This window comes from Anabas testudineus, chromosome 9, assembly GCF_900324465.2.
Source record: "Anabas testudineus chromosome 9, fAnaTes1.2, whole genome shotgun sequence".
In the NCBI taxonomy this organism is placed as follows: Eukaryota; Metazoa; Chordata; class Actinopteri; order Anabantiformes; family Anabantidae; genus Anabas; species Anabas testudineus.
This window is the reverse complement of record NC_046618.1, coordinates 13,207,717-13,223,742: the sequence shown is the minus strand read 5'-3', so window position 1 is coordinate 13,223,742 and position 16,026 is coordinate 13,207,717. Positions and strand designations below refer to the sequence as shown.

Sequence of the window (16,026 nt, the reverse complement as noted above, 5' to 3'; positions counted from 1 at the left end):
AGAAAGCAAAATATTATAACAACATGAAACAAGGCAGCAGCGATGACTTGTATCTTTTCCATCAGTAGAGTGATCAGACAAACTATTGCAGCACTTCCATAGATTCATATTGTGAAATACATGTTCCTCATTTCCACTGGACTGCAGAGCAGATTTCCCCAACATTCTTGATATAATTCATAGACACACAACCACATCATCACACCATCAGAAATAAATATATTTTGCTTGAATGTAACATCTTTAATCTTAATCTATTTAACTCCAGTTATTACAATATATGGTTTTCAATAACTAATCACAGCTTTGAAACAATGAGTCATTCCTAGTAACTGGGTCAAACACACCTCCTCATTAAGATAGAGGTTTTTGTCCTTTCCTAACTCAAGAGTTGCTCTGAGAGGTTTCCTAAATCCCTCTTAGGCTGGGACCCTCAGCTAGGACATTTTAGGCTAAGTTAGAAAACTGCCAGAGAGTTCCACACAGATTATTCAGCAGCTTAAAAGAGTGATACATCTTACCGATTATACAATCTTTTGTTTACAGACAACAGACAGACAATCCTGATCCTAACAGTGCAGAGCTGACAACACACAGCTGACAACAGCAAGTTTTACTTATGTCACTGAAGTCTCATGGGATTAATGTTAGTGACGGGTCATATGACCTGCTGTTTGACATTTTAACTAGCCACAGCACTGATCAGTGCTAAAAAATATAATCATTAATAATTATTATGAATACTTGTAACATTAATATTTTCTGACTAAATGTAAAGTCACTGTAAAGTGGATGGTAATCACAGTGCTATGACAAATGTGTTGTCAGAAGACTCTGTGTTGGCAAACAGCTGCAAACAAACTGGCTTAGCAGTGATAAACCACAAAAAATATACGTGTGAAAATTGTAGTTTGGCTGCTCCACAAACAACACAGGAACTCACAACCAGATAAGCCACAACCACACATATCCATATGTGTGAATGCACCATAGAATCTTTGCTCCTGCTATTTCTCTGCATCTCCACCCCACAACCACGTCTAGGCTTTAGACTCTGCTACTACACTTCTGCCTAGCAAACTCAGCAGTAGCTACTCCCTGTTCTTTTAGTTAAATTTAGTTAAAAATGTACTGAAGAGCAAAAATGCATGATTGTATCTAGTTGTACACAACGTGATCCCACACGACCTCCTCAAAAATCTGAACCCTGACCTTGCTCAGCAGCCTTCAGTTTTGTCTCCTCTATCCGCTGTAGCTCCCTTTGACGAGCCTCCTGTAGTTGTTTCTCCTCCTTTTCTGCATCATACTTTATACCTAGAAAGAAGATCAATAGAAATTATTATCTGTGTGTGCATTCATGGAAAGACTTAACTATATAGTAGGTTACGTTTGAGTGTCCGGTCTTGTCTTTACAAGTACTTTAGGATCATGAATAAGTGAGAGACTTCCTTTGTCTGACTACTGTGCTTCACTGTGTTGTGCCTGCTAATCATAAAGTCTATAATACAAGTCATTAAAATGCAAAAATCTTTTTAATGCATCCTTAAATTTTGGATCTTAAGTGTTGGCGAGTAGCAGGTCAATATCATTCAAGCACTATATGTGTCTACTGAAATTGTGGGCATTGAGAGGATGCATTTGGATATAACAAGTACTTACATCACAATCACAATTTTCTTTGTATTTCACTAGACATATATGGTCATATATCTTACTTGCTGTGGGGACTATGAGCAGATAGACACCATCCAGTGTCGCCTCCACTGACTGGTTGTAGAGGTTCTTCCATGGAATTTTTAGCTGCAGCCGTCCTATCACAGATATACAAAGTAAGAAAATGTCGCTCTTTATCTAAGAAAAGGTGGCACATGGGAATAGTAACCACAGTCTCACCTATATGACCAGCTCTCACTTTAAAAGGAATGTCAAGTTGACTCTGCAACAAAACAACAACAGATTACTGTAGCACATATCCATTACAAATACCAACAAGTAATGTCAGACTAGTTTTGCTTACTTATGCAACTTACTAAGGCATTTTCCTTAATTTCAAGATTCTTAAGAACAGCATCACCTGTGAAGAGAGAAAAACTTGTTAACTAATTTAACTATGTACATTCTGATAAGACAAACAGATTATTAAGGCGTTGTGAGTTTTATGAAAACACAGTTCAATTTTAAAAGGAGTTATTCTGCCTCTTCTATTTACTTAATGCAACACAGTGGAACACGTTTGATATTCAAGACACGCAAGACACTCACACTGTTATTACAAAGTGAACAACTTGCCAAGCAGCATGTATTTATTTCACCACTGAAAGACTGACTGTGTAAAGCACACTATCTGAAAGCTGTATTTAACTCACCTGTAAATAAAAGCAACAAATACTAAGCTGTGCTAATACAGATTAAGTAAGAGGAATTAACTGCATGATTTAGCTAAGTTAGTTCACGGTTTACTTCAAGTTAAATGCATTTGCTTGACAGTGTGGAGTTAGATTTTAAGGAAGGCTTCTTAAAAGAAATCAATAAGTACCACAATGACAAGTAAGAAGCTGGTTGTGTGAGAGGGTGTAACCCACAGTTCCTGCAAAACTCGCATTAGTGCACTTAGCAAACAGGTTTGCAACAGTAAAATATCGCAATGTTAGCTAACACAAGGTACGTGTAGCAGTCAGAAGTTAGCGACGCTTGCTGCTTTATACACGTACTAGCATTTGACTGCGCCGTGCTGCTGACACTGAAGAGCTACACAAGATACAGGGACAGATAATTAACCCACACACGCTCGGTGGCTAGCGACCGTTAGCATTTGCTAGCTAGGTTGGTTAGCGAGCTAGATTAGTCAAATAAAACCACAAGTTCAGTTACCTCCCCATATGCCGAGCTTCAGCTGTGAGCTGTCGAGGTTGACAACGTAGTCCCCTAAAAACCGGTTGAGGACATCCACCACCACGCTCTCGAAGACCATTTTGCGTCTTGTTTCATGTGTCTGTCACCATGTTTACTTTGTGGAGGACTCGCTCGGTTTAACGTCAGTTGAGGACGTTCTGCGGTGGGCGGAGCTTCGAGTCCTCTACCTGCAGTTACTTCAGCCGCTGCTGCAACACAGTGCAGACCAGAGGTCACAGTGCAAGAAGAACTGCCTGAGGTCACAGTGCAAGAAGAACTGCCAGAGGTCACAGTGCAAGAAGAACTGCCAGAGGTCACAGTGCAAGAAGAACTGCCAGAGGTCACAGTGCAAGAAGAACTGCCAGAGGTCACAGTGCAAGTAATCTACTACTGGATTGTACAATTTATACTTCGCTTTGCATTCTCATTCTTAGTTATACTACACTGCATTCATTTGGCAGCTTTAGTTGATAGCTGCTTTACAGATTCATGTTTTTTTTTAAAGGTTTTTTAGGTTTTTTAAAGCCAAATTCATCCTATTGCAATGAATTAACTATCTGAAGGTACATAAAATATTTGAAATCAGTCCTGTCTTTACCATAGGTAACAGAGATCTGGTTTTTTAATTCAGAGAAATGTGTCTTGACATTATTTTTCATCTTTAGAAGGGGTAATAATCTCTGAATAGAAGTAATTAAATTAAACTAATCTTGGATGATTCTCAGAAATTCCCCCAAAATAACGTTTTTGAAGATGTTCCTTCTTTCGAGAAAGAACAGGATGTTTCTGCAGGAGCCTTGTTTATGTGGCACATGTAAAACAAATCAGGACTAGACTTGTACATCCAGTTCATCAACAGCATGAAGTTTAATAGTGTTTAAAATATGTTGTATTTTTATTGGAGTACTCTATACTTGATGCACATTTTTCAGCACGTGCATACTTCAAAAATTAGTACTTCAGCAGAAGGAGGAATGTGAAATTACATTTCTACTTGTAGTGGAGTACCTTTTTAGAAAGGTACCCTGACTTTGAATCACGTAAGTCTGTGTATTTCCAACACCTCTATAAACTGTGGGTACATAATGTTAAAGGTTTTTCATGGAAATAAGATGAAATAAGATTTTGCTGATAGGCAGATGAAACCTGAAACAGTTTGGGTTTTATCTTTTTGTTTGTGCAGCAAAACAGATTAAAGCTTTGGGTCTTCAAACAAAACAAGAAAAGCCAAAGTCAAAATCTACATTATTGTAAATTCCACCACATGTAGATTACATACAGAGGATGAACATTGCAGCTTCTCATACGCCTGGTATACACAAAAGAGCTATAAACAAAAGAGACACAAATAAAATACTACAAATATACAAACATGCTACAGAGATGCTGAATAGCTTCAAGGTGCTGGATAAATGTAGTAGTGCAAAGAAAGTCCTTGAGCTTATCAGACTGGTGATATAAAGGAAATGTGATGTGCAGAAAGGAGTGCAAAATCTGCATAAAAAGAACAGTGACATCTAGTGGGTTGAACAACTTAGAGGAGTCCTAAAGGCAAGTATGTTATCTGTAATGCTTGTACTGCCATACTGTCAATAATTTTTCTTAATTTTAATAAAATCAAATTTTGGTACTGAATCAAAGAAGTTCAATAAGATCATTTAACTTTCTGAAGACTAAACTGCAAAATTTTAAAAGTGGTGACAATTGAAAGTACAATTAAGAGGAAATACTTCATTACTTTTTACTCTATTACATTCATTTGACAGATTAGTTACTTTTTGCAGATGTCAGTTGCTAATAAAAAATATTATCATCCAATAAATGACGAGTTAACTTGTGAGTATTTAGATTTAAGATCAGCTCAACCAGCTGCTGTTGCACACTGAGTTTCTGTTGTAACAGGTATCTTAATCACATATTACATAAGCATCAGAGAGTGAAGAGGAAGTAGCCAGAGGCACGTCACGTAGGTGCCACACTATTCAAATTTACTTTAGTGACAGAAGTGAAGCAAGTGCACAGTAACATCCAGCCCATACATCTTTAACTTTGTTGTGATCATTTTACTTGTAGTAGTTTTTTTTCCACCACTTTTACTTGAGTATTAACTTGTCCATCAAAATGTATTTTAGATATAGTTAAAAAGATTAAGTTTTTAATGTCGAAAAAAACTTTTAAAGGATAAACTCTTTTCTAGATGACTAATAATATCTTAGTTTCAAATATCCAAAAACATGACTAAAATACATTTGGTACAAATGTTCCACATTAAAAATATCATTACCACTGATATCTTCAATCATTGTAGCACAGTAGTGATATGTTTAATTGTAGTTTTCACTAGGAAATGTACTGTATCTACTGAAATGTAGATATTTTAAATGTCTACATTTGACAAATAATTAGTCAAAATGTAATTAAAAGTACGTTGAAATCAAACTTCACCTACTTTGTGTATATGTTTAATATAAATCCAGGTGTTAAGGGAGGGAGAAAATAATATGTACATGACCACTGACAGGAAGTAGGCAAACTAGAAACAAGGTTTTAAATTTGTCTGGAAATTAATATGAGTGCAGGCACACGAGACTCCGTTAAGAGCAGAATAAAGGGCATTAGTTGAGACATGACATCATCATACACATAATATCAATTAATATTAATAGCATAGTAACAGATACTTTAAAGTAAACAGGGCAGTGATTCTCAAAAAAGTCAATATCTTTATTTATTTATTTACTTATTTACATCATACAAACACAACAGGTGACATTATGGCTTTATCAGCAAACACTTTACAAAAGACACAGAGCAACATTTGAATTTATTTCAGACTATAGGTTTTTGGCTACCCATTGATGTAAACCAACTCAGTGAGATACAGTAGCAGAAGCAAAATGCACACATAGTCTGCACACAGTATTTCTAATGTCTCCCATGTTCAACAATAAATAAAGTGGTTTTCCTTTCTGATGTTGAAAGGAAAAGACAGGAAGGAAATAGAAGAGAAATATCTATTCTTCTAGCTGTTTGTTCAGAGGGAGTAATTGTGATAGTGGTTTGATTATCACTCCAATCACTGCCCCCTTCCTCAGTGATCCAGCTGCAGATTTATTCACTACTTTTAATTTTAGCTGCAGTTGCAGCAGGTCGTTTTGACTGAGTGCTGTGAAGAAGAAGTCTTCATTGAACACAGGACTGCGGCAGTTTCTGATGGTGGCGCTCACCTGTTGCTGCAGCTTCCCCGGCGTCAGACACAGAGTCACTGCACAGTTCAGGGTTTGTTGGTCAGTATCATCCTGCAGGCCTTCTACAGACACCACACGGACTCTGACTGTGAACAGGGATGAGCATGTGTTGGCGGGGAATGTGGTGCGCTCAGCAGAGAGACGCATTTTACCACGGCCCTGCATAGGGAGGACGTGCTCGCGCTGAAGTCTCTCCTGGCACTGCAGAACATCCAGCGGGAAAAGGGAAGGCGGGGATACTGTGAGTGAGTTTCCCCGTAAGCTTAAGGGGTTACTGGAAGAGGTTGTTAAACTTAACCCTGTCCTCGTCCATCTCCCTGTGTCCACCCTGCTGTCAATTAATGAAGGACAGGATGTTGCTCCTTTAAGACGGCCTTTGGCTGAAAGGATGCAGAGGGAGGATCTGGAACTGTATGGGGAACAGACAGGAGATGAATCCCTGGAAGAGGGTGTTTCATTCTCTGGGCTTCCTGCCTCTGACAGATTCTTGCATGAAAACAATGGAAGAAAACCAGATAAAGTTTTCTTGCCCATTTTAGTCTCCTTTGCCTGACTGGGTGCTGCAGTAGACATGCTTCTATCAAACATGTAAACAGGGCGATTTGAGTGGAACAAGGACTCCTTCCTTCGAGTGTTGGGGCTCTCATATATCCCAGCCAGACCATACCCCTCTGCAGAGAATGGCAAGGGTTTCTTTGTATCCTGCCAAGCTGCTGATGCATCACCATGCTTTGTCTTCACGTCCTTCTTTACATGTGTGGCGCCCGTGTAAGTGTTGCTCGTGGGTGTCTGCTTCCGATCATGCAGGTAAGGTGGGGTTGTCTCAACTTCAAGCTGAGGGCTTTTCTTGCAGAGCCGTGGGGGCAGAGAGAACTCTGGGATCTTGTCTGGAGTGAGGATGTTGTTGTGGAGATTATGAGAAAGACTGGTTTTAGAGGAAAGAAAGAGATTCTCCTCACTTTTTCCCATGTAACGACTCAACTCTAGAGGAATGCTCTCCATGTTCTCCCTGATCTTTCCAAGGAACCACATAGTTATTGTGTATGTATGTAGATGGATTTCCTTTGGAAGCAAGAATGAAAATATGGTTTAGGCAAATTAAACAAAAAAAGCTTCACAGAGAATAAGATTTTTCTGTATATTTCTAGTAAAAATATCTTTACAAATGATGAAAATGTTTTCCTCTCACCTGTGTGGTTGTGACACGTTCTTCTCTGAAGCAAAACCAGCGTGTGGGATGGATAAGCCAGTAACAGATTTTAAGGGTGGGTGCGAGGCTCAGCATCAATCATCTCCTGGGACCAGTGGAACGAGCTTTACGTGTTCTGCCTGTTGTCCTCTGTGAAAAAACACCTTGACCACTTACATAAGCACATAAGGAGCACACGTCACAGACAAAGTCTGTCACGTCACTCGCTACGTGTGGGGAACTGAGTGGGAAGCAAGTGATCAATTAAAAATCAGCACTGAAATGTGGATTTCTCTAAAACAGTATTAAATGTGATTCTCTAAATTCCAGTTTAACAAAGGTAAAATATTTAAGATAGCTGAAAGAAAGTGTCATAAAAAAAAGTATAAATAGTATGAATATCAGATGAAAACACAGTGTGTGCGTTGTGGTCATGATGATGTAAGTGCAGTTTAATCTGCTTTTGAGCGATCTGACCTCTTGTTCAAAGGAATTGAAAGACAGCAGCTCCCCAGGCCAGCAGACAGCACCTACCACCTCAAAGATCCACTGACCTTTAAACTGCTGGTGGTTCCGACAACTGACGTGTAGCCGGAGGATCAGAGTCAGTGTTTTTGTCTCAGTCAAACTCGGTAAACTGCTGGCTTGGATGGTAATAAAACCCTTTTTAAAAATGATTTAAAACATTTTTATACTTACTTATTTTGATGCAGTCAAGGAGAAACTTTGTGACTTTGCTTAGACTCTTAAAGGAAAAACATAACTTCATATCACTTGTTTTTGTTGACTTTATTAAGTCTGTATTTGCTTTATTATATTAATAAACTTGAACATTCTCAACATGTAGTATGAATTACTGAACATAGAGGACATTCTGTACCTGCAGTATTTAATTCATCACATTTAATGTCCGACACCTTCAGTTTGTTTCTGACCTTTTATTGACCCTGATGGAACTGAATCGGAAGTCTCACCCGTAATAATCTAAGTTAACACACGTTTGTGTTGTATCCTCACCTGTCTGACATAATGTGACACATGTTATCCAAAGTTGCTGGTATGATTTTTCTTAGTGTCACGTTTTGTTATTAAACACTAACAACTGGTACTCTGTACTCACATCAAACTGGCAGGCCCTTAAAAAGATATGAGGTCTTCATCCACAAGAGGGCGTACATGGATTATGTTTACTGTAGGAGATATCCTAAATTTCCGTTTGTCTTGGTTGAGAATCATCTGCATCTATGCTAAATAAAAATAAACAACTATAATAATATTAATAATAATAATTATTATTATTATTATAACATTGCTGAACTGAATTCTTGTTTCTGTTTGTCTCAAACCCTCTGCACACTCCCCAACATTACTGGGAAATTATTACTGGGAAAATGTTTTGCAGACTGATGAAACTAAGGTTTAAACGTTGGAGAAGAACGTGAAGCATGACATAGGTGGAGGCTGTCTAACAGCTGAAACTCACTAGAGGGTTGTGGGTGGTGCAGCAGGATAAAGACCAAAAATAGCAAAGTAAATCTACTACTTCAAACTAAATCCACTTTTTGGAGTGGATCTGGTCAGACTCAAGATCTAATGACCTCAACAGAGACTGTCACACCAGACAACGTAAGAATATGATGTGTCCTGAGTGCGCTCTGTGGAGAAGTATGGTCTAAATTCCCTCTTGACTTCTGTGAAGTGCTTGAACTGCCGCCAAAGGTAGTTCATTAAATCCTAGGATTCACATAGTTTCGTTTTTCCATCAGCTTATTAAATGTTAAAAAAATAGTTATATGTGTTATAACAATTATTGTAGAAAAAACAAGCATTTTCAAAGGGTTCACATACATTTTTTGCCACTATGGAGTTAATATTTTTGTACAACAAATAACATCTCTAACACCCACGAGCACAGCAAATCTAGTGAAAATTTGAGTCTTAGTTAGATTTGTTTAAATTCAATACAGACGAGCGCACACAGAAAAGCACGCCCGCTGTTAAGACGTGTGTTCTTCATTAAAATGATTCGTTCTTATTGTTCTAATTAAACATTAAGTAAGTGAGATGCAACATCCCTGTCCCTGTGCTTGCAGTGTGTGTGTGTGTGTGTGTGTGACAGAGAATGAATATGAAGATTAATACATTCAGGGGGAGTCAGGGGCTTCTGAAGCACCCAGGGGTCAGCAGGCTTTTTGTGGTAGTGAAGATCAACTTTATTACGCCAATAAAAACCCAGAGTGCTCTCAGTAATGGAGAGATAAATGATTGGGAGTCAGAGGAGGACCTTGCCTTTAACCGCTGTCACAGCTGCAATTAGCGCTAACGAGAGAACAGTGTATTGTTGCCAAATACTCTATTGCTGTTGAGTGCATTAATGTTAAAACTTTATTGTTCTGGGGATTTTTTCATTACATTAATTCATTTTCTTTTATATATGTTAATTTGTAAACCAAAATGCTCACCTGTGTACCCTTTTTTAACTTGTATAATGAAGACTTATAAAGGGATTTGTTGGGTTTTCCCTATAATTGCATTGCTATATTCTTTAAGGTCTTAAACTATACATTGTGAAGTGTCCTGAGATGACTTTGGTTGTGATTTGGGACTGTATAAATAAGCTGTAGTAGACTGAATGCATGTGAATTGTTCAGTAATTTAACAGTTGCTCACTATAAAGCTACTGTCCCCACAGAATTGAGAGTCATGTAGTCAAAACCCACATTTAAAGTCTGGCTCTAGCCTTATTTCCTTTGATTGACTTGTAGCAGTGGTGAACCAGCAGCTTTTGGTTATCATCTTGATGTACCCAGAGCAAATCAACCGTATAGTAAAACACAATTTGCTTTTTCATGTAGATACTGTACATAATGATTAATGTGTTACATCTCTCTCCACTGAAAGCTGTAACTTCATGCCACTAATCACCTGCCTGGAGCAAGAAGTGACCTTTTAGCCTCCCCTCATCAGACAGAAGGTACAATGGAAACTTCAGCTTTCTTTTCATGGAAGTTGACTCTTTCAAACTGAATCAGTAAGAAGAATGACTCTTCAGTCTTCTCGTTGATTCAGTTCAGTTGCTCAGTGTGTCAGGAAAGATGGTGCCTTATGACCCAAGATCAATCAAATAAATATCTGTTCGCTATTCTTGTTCCACTTTGAGTGAGTGAACCAATTCCATGCTCTGCTGCTACTTTAGAAACTCACCTAATAAAACTGAAAAGGGAAACTAAGATTATGCCTGTTTGTAAAGCACAAACAATAAGTACATTGTTATATTTATGATTTGAGATTTCTGTTGAACCGTTGTTTGCTTCTAATTTTTGGGCACATACATGAATAAAGGTACAATAAACAAGCTGTAAATTCCTAAATTACAGAAACAGTGATGCGTGTATCTGTGTCCAGCAGCTTTATTAAGCTAAAGCATTGTTATAACATTTCCTACGTAACGCTTATTATGTTTTGACAGTAGGTGATAAGATTTAAATTTCAAGTACAAATTCTTAGCAGGGAGAGAGCTGATGATACACTTTGTTAATTTCCATTTCACTTTAATCTCTATTATTGAAGCGTCAATGTGGGCACTTATTCTCTCACAAAGCACTTAACCTCTTACAAGATTGCTGAAGTTTTTTGGCCAGAGAACTCTTTGTCTCAACTCCTTGGAGAAATTGAGAAAGTGGAGAAGTCAGAGAGGAGAAACAGTGGGACAGAGGCCAGAATGGGTGAACCATTGACCTGCTTTGAATTGATAATAAAAAGTAATAATGGATAATAAGGTGTAATAATTTGGGCCAATAAAGATAGATGACACATTGAAGATAGTGTGAGCTCCGTCAGAAGACCTTTCTTTGAGGACGAAGCAGAAACAATACATTTTAGGGACCAGATAAAAGTTGACCCAAGATCAGTGAATCATTGTTCAATTATTTATGGAGAGAGAGGGAGAGGGTTGGAGACTGGGTGAGAGAGACGTGGATGAAGGAATGAAAGGGGAAGGAAGAGTTTTGGAGAACAGGTTGAAAAGAAAATTTACACAGAGGGGATTGAAAGACTATGGAAAAAAGTGAAATCGGAGGAAGAGCAAGGGATACATGGAGAAAAGATAGAGCGGAAGAGTTATAGTAATGTGCAGTGGTCTGCAGTGACCTGTCGTTAGGATTTTGTCCCCTGACAGCTTCTCTCCGTCTCCAGGCCTGATGCCAATGTTCTAATTCCCCTCAGATGGTCTTTTCATTGGTAGATGCTGACTCCTGCTGACACACGTCTGATGGCTGTCCCCTCGTATTGCTATTAAAGAACACAGCAGTGAATATGGCAAGGCGACCATTACCGAGATAGGAGCAGATGTAGCCGTATGCCAGCTGCCTGCCTGCAGTGAATCACGTATACTGTTAATTGTCACATTGTACTATGGCAAGTGTACCACTACATTGTGTTCGTGGCTTACCTGTACCAGCAGGGTAAGACAGGTTAGAGCAAAGTGCTTAACCCTAAATACTCCAGTGGAGCAGCTCAGTGACAAATTTGAACTGGGCAGCCACCATGTGTGAGAAATAGAGCTACAAAGCTGCTTTTTTTTTCCTTAATTGGTTACAAAAATAAGGAAAACTCACATAAATTACATGATTTAAAGGAAAAAGATATTTAAATGTATCTGTATCTATGTTACTTTGTTGTTTATTTGTAAGAGAGTGGATTTAAGAACAAAGTAAAGTCTTAATTGACAGTGGTACACTGAGTGTCTTTAAATTAAATATACTATAAACTATTTCTTAATTATACTGTGTATGAAATGTCATGTTAATGTCAAATTAACTGTGCGATGGAACGTAACTCTAGACACATTAAGTAAAACTTTAAATGTGTGTTAACTGATTGATAACTTGATGAACATATGTTAGGACTTTTAATTCATGTATTCATTTAATTATTCTTGAATATTCTGATAGATAAAAGTGACTGTTGCACCAGGAGTTGAAAGAAGGAAATGATGTGTAAAATATCATGGCTCTATACATATGAATGAACACGGACTTAAATAAAGAAGATGAACTTATTTTTCTCTAAATTCCTTCTGTATGTATGCATGTAGCCAGCACAGTATGGAATTCAGTTTATGTTATTTGCTTGTCATGTTTGTCTGAGTCGGTACCCATCCTGCAATCTGTAAAAAAAAATCCAGGACAGAAAAAAAAAACTATTCAAATTTCTATTTCGACTTGGTGCCACTAGCCAACTGTCTTTGTTTCTTCCTCTTTATGCCTTGATCGCATAGTTTTTTCTTCTCTTTGTTATCTAATAATTCTCTGTTTCATTTCATCCCACATTTTTTCTATTTCTCACGGTTGCAGTTTGAAAAGCGACGAAGGAACGTGTTCCCCTCCTTGTACTCTGATCCTGGAAACAAAGCAATGATTTGATTCATTTTGACTTTTTCTATTGATGACTTTATAAGGTTCATCTGACAGATTTCTATTCTATCTTATTTTATTTAACAAAGTTGATTGTAGCTGGAATGTAAGTTTAATGCCTAAATTGCTTCACTTATATTTTTAATTATTATTCAAGCTCTAGCTGAACAAGAAAACCTTGAATGGTAATTGTAGGTTTAACTAAATTTGAACAAATTTCTGTTATCTGATGTTGCCAATAAACCTAATAAAAGACTACTGTCTGGAACAAAGAATAATATTTAAGGTTGTTCCCGTTCGTGTGTGTGTGTGTGTGTGTGTATGCGTGGGTAAATGGTGATCAGATCAATGAATTAAGCTGTTCATTATGATGTCTTGTTCTTGCTGGTCATTAAAAAAAAGCATGTAGAATTTGTCACCCTCGCCCTTGTGAAGTGTGGGTAATTACCACTAATGTATCATTGTCTATTCAAGACTCCAGCATTTCATTTCTGAGGGCTGATGGTAAAACACCTCTGCCCTAAATGTTTTATTCATTCTTAAGAGTCCTATTATTCATTTTAAATTTTTATCCATATTTCACATGATGAACCGTGTTTCCATGAATAAAGAGTTCTCTCTTGTTAATGTCCTGCACGCGTCTGTCAGTGGTTTTCATATGGTGTAATACCTATTATACTATAATACTAAATGAAATATCATCATGTCACTTCTAAACCGGCACTTCTAAACCTGTAGATGTCATAGTGAAGAAAAATAAAACCAACTTAGAAAAACAAAAAAGAACTAAATGATGCACTTTGTGCTTTTTCATTAGTCTTTTTTTTTTTTTTTGTATTATTTAGTAGTTTTTGAATACGGCTAAATAATCAAATATACATAATTTTAGAACAAATGCTAAATATCTGTCTACCTTAGTATCTAAGCTGTTACACTATTAGTTTTTATTTATCAGTTTCTAAACTAATAGGAAACTAGACTCTATTTCTTCATATTTTCTAAGTAATCCACAAATTTTAAATTAAACCTAATCACTATTTTCACTATTTTAAATACACGGACAACAGTGTAATCACTTTATCGCAATCAAACACAGAAATCATCGAGTATGTGTTTTACTTTTATTCTAATTACTGCAATATAGTTTGTATCAGATTTGCAGTTTGATGACACCCAGTTCCTGATTCGGTTATCTGCATAAAGATGTACTCTGTTGCACTGCACCCAAGTTATTTATTGTGTCTTTTCTTTTAGAGTAATATAAAGAAATGTGATTATTAAAAAATCTATAAAGAATCTGTCACGTCCTGTATAATGTGCTGATGGCTCTCCTCTTTAACAATTTGCCTTCAGTACAACTATTTTATATAAACGCTGTGCCACCCAGAATATATTTGTTATCACCATATCAAACAAAATGATTATATTGACACACCACAGAAACACACAACCACTGGTGGTGAAAAGATATAGGATATAATCAGAAACAGTAATGGCTCCAAAATTCCAAATAGCCACATAAGCGATTACATGGCTATTTCTGAAATGCTCCAGGGACTAAGAAAAATCATCCAGCATATGCTCTGAAATGTTTTGACACGACTATAGTGTCTCCCCTTAAGAAAATAGAGTGCACATATTCCTCCTTTTACCCTGCGCATAAACACGTGCACATTAGGAGACCTCATCGCACCCGGTGCTGTGAAGACGGAGGATCATGGAGGGTAATGATGGCTGCATTATTACTCCTCTTATTGTGTCTTAATTAGTGACATTTAATTATACACTAATGCAGTGAGAGCTATTAAAGACACTGAGACCAGCTGATCAGGGAGTTAAAGCACCACACACACACACAGACACCTACAGCCACAGGCACACACTTTTCACACAGACACTTTTATCGTGCCATAGAAATCGCAGTTCCCTTTAACTAGGAATTACAGACACCCTGTAGAGAAAGTGTGTGTGAAAATGTGTACGTGTAGACGAGGCCGAGAGTGAGGAGAGATAACCAAATCTACTGACGACTGCAAGACAGAAAAACAGAGAGAGCCGCAGCAAGTCAGCTGAAAAAGGAGATGATGAAGATAGAAAACTGAATAAAAACGTGAAATTCAACAGGGAAATATATGTATTCTGCTCATTAGCAGTGACACCCAAATTGATTTTAATTCTTCACTCCCACGCCTCTCCTCTGCTGGTGCATCTCAATTATTTGTTCAGAGGCTGATGTGACAATAGTGTCGGCAGTGGGAGCCTTTGGGATGCTAAACAGGGGACAGGAGGCTGAATATAAGTCACTTTCAGTGGGCTGAACCTGGTGCTTTGTGCTGCTGGAGAGGACAATCTTCAAAGGTGCACTTAAACAGAGCCAACAAAGGAGCAAAACTTGATCCGATCTCCCTGCCTGCTTTTGAAGTTGTGAAGCTGCACAGCCCAGAGTGTCGACTGCTTCTATCCATCTTGTGAAGATCATACACACCTCCCCTGGACATAACTTGCATCAGCATATACACCGGTTCCAGAAGTGATTTACGTCAACATGCTAGACTGAAACTGTAAAAGCAAAGGTCATCTCAGGAAAGCTTGTTTTGTGATTACACGAATTACGAAAATGTTAGAGGGGTTCTTAAAATTTGTTAATGTGATTACAAAGCCCTAGAAGCTCAAATGATTTACATGTCAGTACAGAGTAAGTAAAGACTGTCTAATTTCTGCCTGATCACAAGTTTGACTCCCATTATTACTGTATTTCTTCTGTACACTTACCACATTATTGTCTTAATTGAAAGATATATTAGCTGGAGGTCTAAATTAAATGTGGATCTGCTGCCTCCAAAAATTGCTGATATAAAACAAATTAACTTTATTATAAATGATGCATTTCACTAAGCAACAGGTGGTGAGTATATACAGTAGCCTGTGCTGCAGTGTCTCTGTCACTGTTTTCTGCTGTAGACTAGGACATGGACACCACTTCTCAAAGAATGCAATAACTTTGAGTAGATAACATATTATAGCACCAGCTGAAATGAGCATCATGGCATCATAAATGTAAGAACACATTTAGATTTGTTTGATTTTTGCCTCACACAAACAAAATCGCACATTGATTTAATAGATATTAAACAATGTCGGATGTGATTTATCTTATTATTATTTTTTCTTTCAATTGCCGTGTAGCCTATAGGCAGTGATTCCCCAAAAAACTTGGAGATTTGATGAAACACTCATGTAAATAATTACAACACCAGAAAAGACTCGATTTAAGTTCTTTATA

The 16,026-nt window shown here is 37.5% G+C and overlaps 2 protein-coding genes across 2 annotated transcripts in view; both read right to left on the bottom strand.

Moving 5' to 3' along the window:
• Positions 1–3,054, bottom strand: part of vps13a (vacuolar protein sorting 13 homolog A) — a 34,480-nt gene extending 31,426 nt beyond the window's left edge. The window contains exons 1-5 of the mRNA XM_026343022.1: positions 2,872–3,054; positions 2,031–2,074; positions 1,894–1,936; positions 1,716–1,811; positions 1,213–1,314 (exon numbers count right to left, since the gene is read on the bottom strand). Of these exons, the coding sequence (XP_026198807.1) occupies positions 1,213–1,314; positions 1,716–1,811; positions 1,894–1,936; positions 2,031–2,074; positions 2,872–2,971 (385 nt within the window). The 5' untranslated portion in view covers positions 2,972–3,054. The remainder of the gene's footprint in view (positions 1–1,212; positions 1,315–1,715; positions 1,812–1,893; positions 1,937–2,030; positions 2,075–2,871) is intronic.
• Positions 3,055–5,574: 2,520 nt separating this feature from the next.
• Positions 5,575–7,974, bottom strand: LOC113151070 (C2 calcium-dependent domain-containing protein 4C). The gene has a single exon (XM_026343895.2). It carries the CDS (start codon positions 7,170–7,172, stop codon positions 5,907–5,909), a length of 1,266 nt encoding a protein of 421 aa, XP_026199680.1. The 5' UTR covers positions 7,173–7,974; the 3' UTR covers positions 5,575–5,906.
• Positions 7,975–16,026: the final 8,052 nt, after the last annotated feature.

What these genes read in the sequence shown, in the direction of transcription:
- LOC113151070 (XM_026343895.2), bottom strand. Translation starts at nt 7,172, where the DNA reads ATGTGGTTCCTTGGAAAGATCAGGGAGAACATGGAGAGCATTCCTCTA.